Here is a 14,039-nt window from a genome sequence, read left to right as displayed (position 1 = left end):
CTTTTTTTGATTACAGAAGTAATACATGTTCATTGCAAAACTTTTAGAAGATTTAGAAAAGTGCACACACACACAAATTATAAATTGATTGTAATCTTGTCCCCAGAGACAACCACTGTTCACATATTGTCTGTTTTTTAAATCATTCTTTTCTCTTCTCCCTCCTTCCCTCTCTTCCTTCCTCCCCCCATCTTTGTTAAATGTAAACAGGGGGTGCTTACTTTCCCTTTTCATTACTCTGAGGCCTTTCCCCATGTGAGGCAAAACGTGCAGCATGGATGGTCCTGGCAGTGTAGTGTCCATTGGTAGGGATGCTGGGGTCAGTAGCCACTCTCATGGGCAGTTTCTTCATTCAGACATCTGTAACTTTTGCCTTTAAAATGCCTCGCTAAGTAGAGTGGATATAATTGAATTATTTAAAAAATTAGCAACTGTTAAACATCATTCTTAGTCTTCAGTAGCCCTTCAGGGGTAGTGCAGAGGTGTCAAAGGTGTAGGGCGCCCAGAGTCAGCTAGTTTCTGTCTTTGCCAGTAGCTTTTCACTTAAACATTTTAAATAACCTGTATGTATTTCACACATCTATATATCAAGTAGGGTACTAACTGCAGTACCATTTTGAAGTCAATTACATAGTTATTAATTGCAGTTTTAGTGCCATTTTCCAGTAGGAAGACAGTTTCAGTCTTTCTTCTTATCATTCAGCTTTTGTGATTTTGGCGGGCTGAGTGATGGCAGGCAGTGTGACTGATCAGAGGCTAAGTTGTAGTGCTCGATGAGACTCATGTTTCCTGCATTAGCTTCTGCTGTCGTTGTGTGTGCAAAGCCAGCTCATTTCTGAAGGACTCTAGATTTGCATTGATCTGAAATTCCATTTAAAACCAGAATGCAAATCCTTTTTTATCCTCCAGAGGTAAGTTAGAACTTTAAAATATTTATTATAATACATTGGGTAGATGACATTTCTCTTCTTAAAAAGAAGGGAAGTCAGTGTTTGGGATAATTATCATAGTTTTAGTTTATATTCATTCTTGTAATGCATTTAAATTATGAAAATCTCAGTTTTTCCTTTTTTATTTTTTTCCAGCAGCAAGCCCTTGCAGGGACCCTGGTGGCAGGGGCTGGCAGTGTGATCGAAACGGACCCCTTTAAGAGGCAGCAGGCGGGACCTCCGGCAGGTATGTCACGGAGCACAGGCTGAAAGGCCCTCCGGAGCCAGTTAGCGACTTAGTTTGGGAATTCTAGTGTAGTGGCCACCTGTTTCTAAAGCATGGCCCCTAAGGAACTTAGTTTTGGTTAGTTTCTACTTTGAAAGTTAATTTTTCTTTTGGTGGTAATCAGCTAAACAAAATATTTATGTCAGCTAAACAAAATATTTATGTGCATGTTTATGTGTACTGAAGTTAGAAATTTGTCAGTTGAACAGGTATATTCCAGTTTGATTTTCTGTGTGCATTTGTAGGCTGTTTAGTCCTCATGACATGACTAAGTGTAAAGCCATCTGCCTTTTCAAATTGTCATTCATTTTTCAAACTGAATTTTTTCTCCAACTTAGGAACTTAATACACATTTTGTGTAAAAGATTCAAACAGTTTAGAAGGGTGTAGTTTAAGTCTGTCCCTGGTTTGGTATTCCTTCCCCATTCCCTAGCCACAGAGCTGGCTACGTTTGTTCAGTTTCACAGACAGGCATTGCTACAGGTGTGCCATTCTGGGAAAGTTCAAACGTGATCCTATATATATATGCACTGTTATGTCTTTAATATTAACTGACTAAGCCATCTTTCCCAGTCCTGGACCGCGTTCTTTCTGATACACCCACTGCATGGGTGCCCCCTTCTTGATTCATCAGACCGGTGTTAGCGTTCATTTGTTAGTATCTCCTTTTTTCTGTTGTAATCGAAACCTGATTGAACATTTCGTTTCACATTTTTTTCTATACATGTCTGTCCATGTATCTAAAAGCAGCGCTCCAAGAGTGAAATTGCTAGATCAAAATGTGTGCATAGTTAAGTATTAGTGAGGCTAAGTTGCCCTCCCAAAGGGTAGGGTCAGTTTTTGCTCCCATCAGCAATTTCTGGTTCTCTCAAATTTTGGCCATTTTATTAGGTATCTTTTAATCTTTGTCGATCCAATGGGTAAAAAATAAAATCTTTGTCTTGGTAATGGATTTCTTTCATTTTGATACAGTTTCAGTTGTCGCTTCATGTTTGTAACCGTTTGTGAATGTGTCCCCCTGCCCGCTGTTTGTATTCTTCGCCCGTTTTGTCTGTCTGGTTGTTGATCCTTTTCATATTAATTTGTAAGAGCTTTATGAATGTTGCCCGTTATGTATGTTGCAGATAATTGTCTCTTAGGTTGACGCTTGTCCTTTGCCTTTTTTATGATGCTTTTCCTTATATTTACAAATTTTTAACGGAAAGAAATTATATTTATCAACCTTATCTTTTATGGCTTCTGCATTTTGGTTCATGCATAGAAAGGCCTCTCTGTTCAAAGATGATAAAAACACTTACACATGTTTTTTCTACTACTTTTGTGGTTTTATTTTTACATCAAACTGCACCTTTTCTGAAAATTATTCTAGAGCAGTCTAAGAGACCTCGACTCGAAGTGGGTCACCAAGGGGTAGTTTTCCAGCACCCAGGGGTGAATACAGGAGTTCCTCTCCAGCAGTTAATGCCGACAGTTCAAGGTAAGACCCAGCGCCAGAACTAGCTCTCTTAGCTCAGAAAGAGGGAGTGCAGAGAGGGCTTAAGGAAGCAGCAGCAGACTAAAACGTGTGCAGTCCAGGTAGCATATCTGAGGTGGTTTCTGCCATTGGGACGTTCCTCTGAGTCCCACTTTGCACAGTATGAAGAAACCACCGAGACCAGCTCTTGGCACTTCCGCAGAGCCGCACGTCCCACTGTCCTCAGCTTCTCTCCGGTTTTCCCTCCTGTGTTTTTTCTGACTTGCTGCTGTGGCAGGGGCCCTGCGGTTATTCCGTGCCTGCTCTGCTTGGTGCTAACGCGCAAAGGCCGAGCGCCTTTCTTTCCTTTGTTGTGTGCTCATTTATCACGTTAGACCTAATACACAGAGATCTCCCAGCAGGTAAACCTCCCGTTTGAGTGTGTGTTGCGAGTGCAGGGTCTGAGGCGGCGCTGGCAGGTGGAGTCCAAGCCCCGGAGTCAGGGCCGGCGGGTCTGCCCTCTGTTGCAGGGGGAATGCCGCCCGCGCCGCAGGCCACTCAGCTCGCCGGCCAGAAGCAGAGCCAGCAGCGGTACGACCCCTCCACGGGGCCCCCGGTGCAGAACGCCGCCAGCCTGCACACGCCGCCGCCGCAGCTGCCCGCCAGGCTGCCCCCCGCCGGCCTCCCCGCCGCGCCCCTGCCGCCGGCGCTGCAGTTCCCCCCGCAGCCGCAGACGGCAGAGCCGCAGACCCCGCTCCCGGTGCCGGTGAAGACACAGCCGCCAAACGCCCCCGCCCCGGCGCCCCCGCCCGGCCAGCTCCCCGCGGCCCTCCACGTCCCGGTGCCCGCGAAGGCGCAGATGCAGGCCCCTCCGCTCCCGTCCCAGCCGCAGGTACTCCGGGCCCCGGCCGTTCCCCGAGTTAGAGGCGGAGGAAGAGACAGGCTGTGTGCTGGACAGGACGGTGCCCAGCTGGGTAGCTCCCTCTCTCCCAGCGCTTCGCTCTCCACCGTGCAACAGTCAGTTCAGTAGCTGCAGCATAAATTTACTGTGCAGTCGCAGTTATTGTTATTAAAGTGTCAGAAAACGACACGATTCTGCGTGCTGCCCTCGGCACAGGGAGCCACACAGGGGGCGCGGTGGCCCTTGTCCCACCCGATGTGCCGAGTAACACGCGGTCGTAGGCGCGAAGGCCTGGGGGCGGTGGGGCTCCCCGCAGCTCCGGACCGTCCGCCAGTCTCTGTTCCCGGTGCCTCCCCCGGACGCTCCACTCCACGCGCGTGGGTGAGGCTGCTTTCCAGGCTTGATACACGTTTCCAGGGCTCATAACGCCGCTCCTCCTCCACGAATTAACTTCACCCAGACGTCGTTTTGAAACGTGTGCAGTAGACCATGTGGGGCCCCTGAGGAGCGTTTGTGGAGCATGGGTCTGGGGCGCCACAGGGGCCAGAGGCAGTGTCTTCAGAGGCTCGTCTCAGCAGCGTGTGGTCAGCCGCTTAGGAAAACCTCCCCTTCCCCTCCCCTCTCCCTCGTTAGCAAGGGGAGTTCCTAGCTGGGCTTGGAGTTCGGGTTCTTCTGGTGATTGTAGACGTTTGCTCTCATGTAAGGATGCTACCGTTCCCTCACCGCCTGCCAGGTGCTAGGCGTGGTGATGGGCACTGCCGGGCCGTTACCTGCTCTCCTCTACCTGGCACCCCTCTGTGGTAGAATCTTCATCACGCCCGTTAGCTACGAAAAGACCGAGGCCAGAGAGGCCAGGTAACTTGGCGAGGTTGGTCAGCCAGTGCTGGAGGGGCTGTGACTGGCCCCCTGGGCTGATTGTGGAGCCTTTTGTGCACCTTGGGAAGGAGCACCCGCTTCCCCCGCCAGGGCTCTGAGCTGCTTGGGCCTTCGCAGGCTTGCGGTTTCCGTGGAAGTGAGGCTCTGTTTTCAGCACTGTCATCGAGCCTGGTACCAGATCCATCAGCACTGACGTTTTTCTTGGGTTTATTTCCCGCCCTTGTTGTCGACGGTGTGAGCTGTGGAATGTGATTTTAGAGAAGCTCCTTACAGAAGCCGTGGAGTTCTGTTCCTTCCAGATTGGGCGGGGCCGGCAGACTTCTTCTGTAAAGGGCCACAGAGAGGGAGCGTAAGGGTATTTCAGGCTTGCAGGCCGTGCGGTTCCTGTTGAGTCGCTCAGCTCCGCCGCTGAAGGTGAGAGCAGCGCCAGGGCCCACAGACGAGCGGCCGTGGCCTGTGGAACTCTCCCAGAGTGTGTGGCCGGCCACAGTTTACCACCGCTGAGGTGGAGGAGATCTCCTTAGAGGTGGGCGGAGAGGCTGCGCGCCGTGAGGGGCCCGGCCTTGGCCGCGCTGTCTCGTCCGCACCGCGTGCGCGTCGCTCTGTCCTCAGGCCTCCTGGCGCGGCAGGGCCTTGCCTTCCCTGCTCTCTGCCCCCCACTTCCTCCCGGCCGGAATTCCCGGGTGAACCTAAGCTCACCTTCGGCCCGGGGAGGGCTGGGCGGAGGGGCCCCTCAGTTCTACAGGCTCGGCCCTCGGGACGGCACAGAGGAGGGTTGCTAACCTTACAGCTTGCCCACCGCCAGAGGGCCGCGTGGAGTTTGTCTTTGCCCTTCAGAGAACAGGTACATGGGGAGCATTTGGTACTTCTCAGTTAAGAAGTTTCTACAATTAAAAATTCTAAAAAATTACTTGAAAAAGCTGGAAAAAGCAAAAAAAAAAAAAAAAAAAAAAAGCCGAGATAAGACCATATGTGAAGGCACCGTTCACAGGGAGCTCTGATGTGGCTTTGTGGACCAGCAGGGCTTCCTCTCTTCTGTAGGCACGGCTAGTGCGCGTGGCCCTGTGGTCCGCGGTGGGCCCGCTGGTCGGTCTGCGCTGCTGGGGAGGGGAGGGGAGGGGGCGTTGCGCAGGGGCCTCCAGCTGGCCTGTGGGTCCCGGGCACGGTGCTGAGCCCTGTTTTCCCTGCCAGACGGCGGCGCCGCCCAGACCGCCCGTGGACCCCGCCCAGCCCTGCCCGCGGCCCCTGCCCTCCGCCTCCTCTGCCTCGACCGGTGCCCCCGCCGGTGGCTCAGGCCCGGGGCCTTCGCCTGCACGGGCCTCCCCGGTGAACAGACCCTCCCCGGCAGCCAAGTCGCTGTCTCCGGTCCTCGCCCGCTCCCCGGGGGCAGCTGTGTCGGCGCCCCCGAAACCACAGAGCCCTGCTCAGAATGCCGCCGCGCCCCACGACGGCTCTCAGGACAAGCTGGCAGAACAGATAGCGCTGGTAAGTGCACCTACAGAAGCTCTTGAAAGTGCTCAAGGAGAGCGTACCGTATCCTCCAGCCTGTGGAACGCGTGTGCTTTCACTTTCTCAGGGGGCAGTAGTGTAAGATGGAACACCTGATAGTAAGGTTTGTGATCGGGAGAAACCAAGGTTAAAACCGCGTAGTTGGCCCTGTCCTGCCGGAGGGGCAGCTAGACTGGTGTGGAGAAGGTCTCTTCTGTGCTGGTATCAGCAGTCAGGGGGAGGGGGGCGTGGGGTGCAGGCTGAGAGCTCAGAGCCCTCGGGAGGCTGCCCGGGCCAGTGCAGCTCACGGCCTGCACCTAGTGAGCGCTTGCTGTTTGCTGGGCGACTGAGCAGTTATTTGTAAGGGCTCCGCCGTGAGCACTGATCTGGGAGCTCTGTCCCGGGTTTCCAGGACGGGGCTCCTGGGAGGTCGCACGCCTTTGCCTCTGCCCTCTCGTAGAGCCTTGTTCAGCAACTCTTCTTTGTTGCTGAGACTTGCACGTAGCAGGGTCGCACTGACTGGGGTGTGCATCAGTGGCTTGCGCTGAAACTGTGCTGGACGTCTTCCACCCCCGTGCTCCTTGCAGGAGAACCAGATCCATCAGCGGATAGCAGATTTAAGGAAAGAAGGCCTGTGGTCCCTCAGGCGGCTGCCCAAGCTGCAGGAGGCGCCGCGGCCCAGATCGCACTGGGACTGCCTGCTGGAGGAGATGCAGTGGATGGCCGCAGACTTCGCCCAGGAGAGGCGGTGGAAGGTGGCCGCTGCCAAGAAGGTGGGTTTGAGACACAGGCCGCCGCAGTGCCCAGGGGTCATCATGCAGCGCCAGGGGCTTAAAAGTGTGCAGACGGAGGTCTCCCAGCTCCACTTTCTAAACGGTTTCTTTTTCTTTTTAAATACTTATTTATTTGGCTGTGTTGGCTCTCTAGTTGTGGCACACAGGCTCCAGAGCGCGTGGGCTCTGTAGTTGGCGGCGCGTGGGCTCTCTAGTTGAGGTGCTCGGGCTTAGCTTCCCCACGGCGTGTGGGATCTTAGTTCCCCGACCAGGGATCGAACCTGGGTCCCCTGCATTGGAAGGCAGATTCTTAAGCACTGGGCCACCAGGGGAGTCCCTCTAAAGGGTTTCTTGACTTAGGATGTAGCTGGAGAACGTTTTGCTGCTATTTAGAAAGTAACTGCTGTGCTGCTTCATTTCTGAGGGCTGTGTCCCCAGCGCTGTAGCGTGGGCTGCTGGGAGCAGACACGGCTCTCCCGCTGCAGTTCTGTCCTGGGATTTGGCTTCTTCTTCTGGCCAGTTTTGCCTGGCAGTTGGCGTGAGGATGCCTGTGGCCCCCCAGATCCAGGCTGAAAGCAGGAAGGGGGAAGAGGCCGGTCGGCTGGCCAGCAGCTCAGGCGCTCGTCCCGGCCTTCTGGCTGCCCGCAGCCTTCCGGTCCAGCTTCTCTCCAGTTCTGGCTCAGAGTTTATTTCCTTCTCTCTGCTCCCAAAGTGGGCACCCAGCCCGGGGTAGGACCTCTAGGAGAGGCTGCTGCTAAAGCTGGCCGTGTGGAAAGTGACCGATTCCTAGGGCTCTTGGGTCCCAGAGCGCAGAGCCTCTGTCCTTGCGTATGTGTACGTAGCTCCAGGCCCAGCTGCTCCTCCTTCCGTCACTGCGTGTCTTTATTCCTCCGGACCTGGATGCCACCTTCACGTTTCCTGTACTCTCAGGACTGGGGGTTGGTCCTGTGTGCCTTGCCTGTCCGCCTCCCTCCTCTGACTTCTCCCCCTCGCTTTCCCCATGTGGTTTTGGTAGAGAGAAGCCGAGACCAAGGGGGTAACAGCAGGGTCTGAGTGTAAAGAAAGGGTCTTTAATCAGATTCGTGTGTATTTAAGAAAAAAACCAGATCGCTCCTTAAACATTTCCTTTTTCACGAACGTTGATGGTCCTGAGCATGTGGACGCAGGGCTGGACAGGGCAGTGGCCAGGGGACGAGGGGTGTGGATGGACACTGAGGAGCGGGGCTGTGAGGCCGCTGCGCCGGGAGCCGTGGCTGCGTGCTGCCTCTCCTTGCGCCATCCCTCCACCCCCGGGAGCAGGAGGCTTTGTGCGAGGGGTGTGCACTGACCAGGACAAGGCCCTGGGAGTCCTGTGGTGGGAAGCCACTTCGGGGTCATCCCAGAACTGAGGGGCTGGCAGCTCCGCTGCGCTCGGGGCTCAGGATGTGTCCATTTCTGAGTTACGTCTCTGCACCTTTTGGAGGTACTGCTGGTGAGGATGTAAAGAGTAGAAATTCTGGAAAGTGGTTTGGCAGTTTAAAGCAGAAGCCTTAAAAAATGTGAATTATCCCAACCCAACTTTTTTCATACCTAGGAGTAAAATTTTGCTGCATTCACACAGTGGAAATGATACACATTAAAAATGATTTTGATCTGTGTTGATTGATGGAAAGATGTTACTCATATATTGAAGGGGGAAAGGAAGATTGTAGCACAGTATGATATTCCATTTTGGAGAAAAATATGTGTATCTGGTAAAATAACACTTGCAGGAAAGTCAAGCAGACCGTTGGGGGTGGTTTTCACTGGGATCAGCTTTTCTCCCGCGCGCCCTTAGAGCAGGCGAGGGCGCGTCTCTCCGTGGGTTATATGTAGTCACGGGCTGAGAAGATTTTAAAGAAACGTTATGTATGTTTTCTGATAGCATGACACAGAGCACAACATAAAATTCTTGGACTTTTATTTACTAGCTTGTCAGAACTGTAGTGCGTCATCACGAAGAGAAGAAGCTTCGGGAGGAAAGGGGAAGGAGAGAAGAACAGAACCGATTGAGACGAATAGCTGCGTCAACTGCTAGAGAAATAGAATATTTTTGGTCAAATATTGAACAGGTAAATTCTGAAATTTTGATGGGCTCCTGGGAGCATAGACTGTGTTGGGGTTGGTGAGGCTGCCTTCTGAGCCCTGCCTGCCTGTTTGATGGGGAAATCCCACAGGTAGAGCCTGCGGTGTCGTTTGGAAAGGCGGGTGCCCGCACCAGCTGGGTGCCCGCACCGCCTGGGCGCCTCTGGGCTGTTCCCTCATCAGGAGACCTGGTTCTGCCTCTGTGTTTCTCTTTGTGCATCGAAATCCCCGTCAGCCGTGGCCTGCGCTCTCTGTGGTGTCTGTGAGCCTTCCTGAGGGGCCTGTCAGGTCGTTCTGTTTAGTATTGGTGCAGGTCACTAAAGGCTGCTTAGTTCCAGAGTGGCTGCTCTGTCTCTTGCTTCCTTTTCATAAAAATTCTCTTCTTACCGTCTGACAGAATTCGGGCAGGATGCAGTTGACACAAAATAATGAAAGAGTACCACACTGAACATTTCTCTCTGAGCAACGTGGGGGGTTAGGGCTGCCAGCCCCGCGTGCAGCTGAAAATCTGCACGCGGCTCATCGTCTGCCGTCTGCCTCTGCGGTTCCGCGGCTGCGGGTGTAGCCAGCCGCAGAGCACGCAGCTCTGTAGGATTTACTACTGGAAAAAACTGAGCACCAGTGGACCTGCACAGTTCAAATCCACGTTGTTCAAGGGTCAGCTCTGATCTGAAATGGGGTTGGGACAGCTGTGCTTTTGGTCTCCATGTGTGAGTTTTAATGTTTTCCTGTATACAACTTTTATAATATACATTCTTAGTAACATGCTTATTTATTTAACTCTTTGCATTTAGGTTGTGGAAATAAAACTACAAGTAGAATTAGAAGAAAAAAGGAAAAAGGCTTTAAATTTCCAGAAAGTTTCCCGGAAAGGTATGATTACTTTTTAAAACACCTTCCCCTTTTGCGGGTTGCGTTTGCTCGATTCTCTGCTCACCGTCGCCTTGTGGCATCGCGGCTTCCCGCGGAGCCTCCGCAGCGAGGCCGTTTACTCAGCAGCCTGGCCCTGGCGTTTCAGTTCTTCTGAGACTCGCTAGTATGAGTCAGTAAGCCCCGGGGTGGCCAACTCGGGGGGGCTCTCAGGGCTGAGGTTCTGAGCCTGTCCCCTGTGTCCCCGGAGAGCGAGGTGAACTCCCCCTGGCTTTGCGCCCCGCCCCGCCGTGGTCCCCGTGTCTGGCCGTCGTGCTGCCCCCGCGGTGTCAGCAGTAGCTACCCCGTCACTGGAAACCTGGGGAGGGCACGGGGAGGAGTCCTCTCTTCTATTGATGAGGAAACTGAGGTGAAGGAGGTGGTGCCTGTTGAAAGTCACGGAGCTCTAAGATTATGCAGATCATGAAAGAGAAGCTTTGCCAGCTTGGAGACTCTAGGTTCTTGCTGAATCCGAGAGCGGGCGTGGCGGTGTGGCTGTGCTGCCCTGCGTCGCAGAGGGGAGGTGGGGCCCGCCTTGCTGTCCTCTCCTCTCCTCGCCTCCCCTCCTCGGGGGGCGGGCAGAGGTGCCCTTGGTCGTGTGAGGAGCGTCACCTGCTCCACAGCCTTAGTGAAAGTGAATCACGTTACCTGTCTCTTTAGGTAAAGAGTCGAGACCTACAGGGCTTGATGCGTTACGGGAAAACTTTGTGGTGAGTTCAGGGCTGTCGCGTCGCTGTGCGAGGGACGTCTGTCTGCAGGAAGTCGTAGGCATGAATAGCGTTCTCTCTCTCGCTGGGGAGCAGTCCCCCTCGGGCCTACAGCTGGTTGTTTCCAGCCTTAGGCTCACCTGGGTGTCGCCTCGGTGGTTTGGGAAGAGCAGGCGTGGATTTCGTCTTGCTTCCCCGCAGCCTCCTCCCCGCCTTGCCGGTGTCTGCCGTGGACACGCCTGGCACGGGCCCTCCCAGGTCCTCCCAGTGCATGTGGAGTAGACAGTTCTGCTTTGGGTTCTCATTCTGTGTTTTCAGATCTCACGCTTAACGGTTTGTGTTCTGTGTCACAGGATTCGGGGATACCTGGAAGAAAAAGAAAAGCAAGCACGTCTTTAACCGATGATGAAGGTCTGTCCCCCTGGCGCTTTGGCTGTGTGCAGGGCTCTCTGAAAGCGCCGCTGGAGAGCTCGCTCGGTGCTCAGGGCGTCGAGTACCGCCTGGACCAGAAGAGTCTGGTGGCTCAGCGGCTTATGCTCCTGGGGGCCGGGGGCCTTGGTGGAGGGCGGGGTTTTGCAGTGAAGAGACGAGGAGTTGGATTGTGGAGGAGGGAAGGTGTCGGACCGTGTGCGTGCGTGCGTGTGTGTGTGCACGTGTGCTTTTTGTCGGTCGGGAGGAGAGGCGGTGCGTGTTGGGGGCAGGAGTCAGCGAGAGGGAAGGCCTGCCGTGGTGAGGGCTCAGCTCAGATGGAGAGGTGGCCCGAGGGTGGTGGGGCTCTGCCATGGGTGCTGGTGGACTCTTAGCCACCAGGAGCTGGCCGTGGGGTTGCTGGGCTGAAGCTGCCGGACGGGAGCTGAGCTCGGGGAATCCTCAGCTGGGCAGGGGCTGGGGCCTCTGAAATGGGCGATGACGAATTCGTAGTGACACCAAACAACGTGCTTGTGGGTCTTTCCGTAGTGGGCTCTGCAGGTGGACAGGGAGTTCACATCGCTCCCTGGTTTGGCCCGAGTAGGTCTGTCATGTGGTGAAAACCAGCCTCTATTTCACACTGTGAAGTGGAAGAGAAAGTATAAAGGATGGTCCCTGGTTTGTTGCTTACTTAATAAACTATCACTTCCAGATTTAACCTGAGAAATTAGGCCTGAGTGTTAACTTCTCTAACGGCTGTGCATGACAGTTCTGGAGCCTTGTAGCGTTCCGTGAGTAATTGCACGGAAGGTGCCGTGGAGCCTCTCTCGCTGACATGTGACGGTGACCGTTTCAGTGGAAGATGAGGAGGAGACGATTGAAGAGGAAGAAGCGATTGAGGGGGCTGTGGATCACCAAACAGAGCTATTGAATTTAGCCAAAGAAGGTAGGCTCCGAGTCGCTTACTAGAATGCCCCGTTAAACATTTATCAAGACACACACGTGACACGTGAGGTATGAAAACCGCAATGGGTTGCATGCGGTGTAAGCAGCCACGCTGCCCGGTGTCGGGGAGAGCGCCATTCTGCCTCTGCCCTCGCCCCAGGGGGCGACTGCGGCCTGGATCTCGGGTTTATCATTCCTTCCACGCGGCTTCCCCCTCCCCCTGCGTGAATCCTGAACGTCCCGCTTTGTTTGGGTCTTGGAACTTGCTATAAATGGAATCACTCTGGAGGCTCACCCGCTGCCTTTTCTCAGTTCTGTTCCCGAGGTTCGTCCCCGTGGAGGTGTGTTGCTACAGAGTCAGTGCCCACGGCTGGACGGTGGTCTGTGTGTGCACGTGTCACGGCTTAGCGGTTGTGCTCTTGGTGGGCAGTTCGGTGGTTTCCCTGCATTCGTCCTCACAGGCGGCGCTGCCTGCAGCACTCTCGTGTGTCCTGTGCACACGTGCTCGAGCGTCTGTGCTCAGAGCAGGGGGGCCAGCTTGCGGGGCGTGCGCACACGGGGCGGTGCCCCGCCGTGGTTGGAGTGGTGGGCCAGGCCCCGGCGTCCCAGGAGCCCCTGGTGTTGTCTGCCTGTGGTGGGGGGCGTGACCCCCGAGGCGCAGCGTCTTCTCACCGCTGTCCTCGCCCACTTGGTTTTGGGTTTTCTTTTCTGTACTGACTCTGAGTGTTCTTCCTGTGTTCTGGACACGTTTCCTTGTCGGTGACTTGTGTCGTAGTGACCTTTTTCCAGTCTGGGGTGGGTCTTCCTTCTCTTTATGGTGCCTTTTGAGGAACAGGTGTTCTTAATTTTAGTGTAGTTGAGTTTGTCCGTGTTGTTTTTTTTTTTTTTTTTTAATATTTTATTTATTTATTTATTTATTTATGGCTGTGTTGGGTCTTCGTTTCTGTGCGAGGGCTTTGTCTAGTTGCGGCGAGCGGGGGCCATTCTTCGTCGCAGTGCGCGGGCCTCTCACTATCGCGGCCTCTCTTGTTGCGGAGCACAGGCTCCAGACGCGCAGGCTCAGTAATTGTGGCTCACGGGCTCAGTCGCTCCGCGGCATGTGGGATCCTCCCAGACCAGGGCTCGAACCCGTGTCCCCTGCATTGGCAGGCAGAGTCTCAACCACTGCGCCACCAGGGAAGCCCTGTCCGTGTTGTTTAAAGGAAATTTTTTTTAACCTCAGGATCAAAAGGATGTCTTTGTGTGTGGTCTAAAAATTTTTGTTTTACGCTCGTCTCGATGTTTGTAACGCACCAAGAATCACTTTTGTCCCTAGTGTGAAATAAGAGTGCAGTTTCTTTTTTTTTCCCCAAATGGTTAACTGACTCTCCCCGTGCCATTTGAAAAGGGCATCCTTCCTCAGTGATGCTCAGTGCCAGCTCACATGTTAGTCACGTTTTCCTGATACGCGCGGCTCTTTCTGGGACCTTCATTGTTTTACTGGTCAGTTTGTACCAGTACCACACTCCCTTGATTACTCTAGCTTTATAATAATTCTTGAGGCCTAGCTAGGTCAGTCCTTCTGCCTTATTCTTTTTTAGGAGAGTTTTGACTAATTTGGGCCTATTTCAGATACAACTCAGAATCAGTTTATCAAGTTTCAGAGAAAAACTGGTTGGGTATTTTGATTCGAATGTGGTTGAATTAGTGGGTGTTTGGTGAGAATTGCATCTCTATGAAGAGCTTTTCCAACCTATGATCAAAGTAGCCTCTCCGTTTACTTAGATCTCCTTAAATAGCTTCCACTAACATTTTATGGTTGCATATTTTTATTAGATTTATTTCTAGGTGCATTATATTTTTTGAAGTTGTGATCAATGGTATTTTTTTAAGATTACGTTTTAATTTGTTGCTGGTCTGTAGAAATGCAGTTGATTTTTATTTACTGATCTTAAATCCAGCAGCTCTGCTAAATTCTCGCGTTACTTGTGTGTATACAACCTCTTCATCTCTGAAGAATAACAGTTTTTTCTTTATAATCCTGGTCCTTCTATTACCGTTCCTTGCAATAAAGTGTAGAAATAGAGGTGCTGATAGTGGGCACCTTTGGCTTGTTCTTTTTTTTTGGATGCGCCACACAGCTTGTAGGATCTTTAGTTCCCCGACCAGGGATTGCACCCGGGCCCTCAGCAGTGAAAGCATGGAGTCCTGACTACTGGACCGCCAGGGAGTTTCCCGGCGTTTGGCTTGTTCTCGATATGAGAGGGACATTTTCACCCGGA

General features: G+C 53.1%; 1 protein-coding gene across 14 annotated transcripts in view; it reads left to right on the top strand.

Annotated features, from left to right (window-relative positions):
• EP400 (E1A binding protein p400) overlaps positions 1–14,039 on the top strand; it is a 114,121-nt gene that overhangs the window by 33,248 nt on the left and 66,834 nt on the right. For 10 of the 14 annotated variants that reach the window (XM_059895335.1, XM_059895339.1, XM_059895338.1 and 7 more), the window contains 10 exons: positions 1,086–1,176; positions 2,585–2,692; positions 3,199–3,560; positions 5,637–5,930; positions 6,521–6,706; positions 8,656–8,796; positions 9,604–9,682; positions 10,379–10,428; positions 10,779–10,836; positions 11,690–11,779. In XM_059895335.1, the coding sequence (XP_059751318.1) occupies positions 1,086–1,176; positions 2,585–2,692; positions 3,199–3,560; positions 5,637–5,930; positions 6,521–6,706; positions 8,656–8,796; positions 9,604–9,682; positions 10,379–10,428; positions 10,779–10,836; positions 11,690–11,779 (1,459 nt within the window). The remainder of the gene's footprint in view (positions 1–1,085; positions 1,177–2,584; positions 2,693–3,198; positions 3,561–5,636; positions 5,931–6,520; positions 6,707–8,655; positions 8,797–9,603; positions 9,683–10,378; positions 10,429–10,778; positions 10,837–11,689; positions 11,780–14,039) is intronic. The other 4 variants (XM_059895334.1, XM_059895332.1, XM_059895329.1 and 1 more) reach the window with 2 other exon arrangements.

The sequence above is a fragment of the Balaenoptera ricei genome, chromosome 14 (assembly GCF_028023285.1).
Source record: "Balaenoptera ricei isolate mBalRic1 chromosome 14, mBalRic1.hap2, whole genome shotgun sequence".
Classification (NCBI taxonomy): Eukaryota; Metazoa; Chordata; class Mammalia; order Artiodactyla; family Balaenopteridae; genus Balaenoptera; species Balaenoptera ricei.
This window is presented reverse-complemented; position numbering and strand designations above follow the sequence as displayed.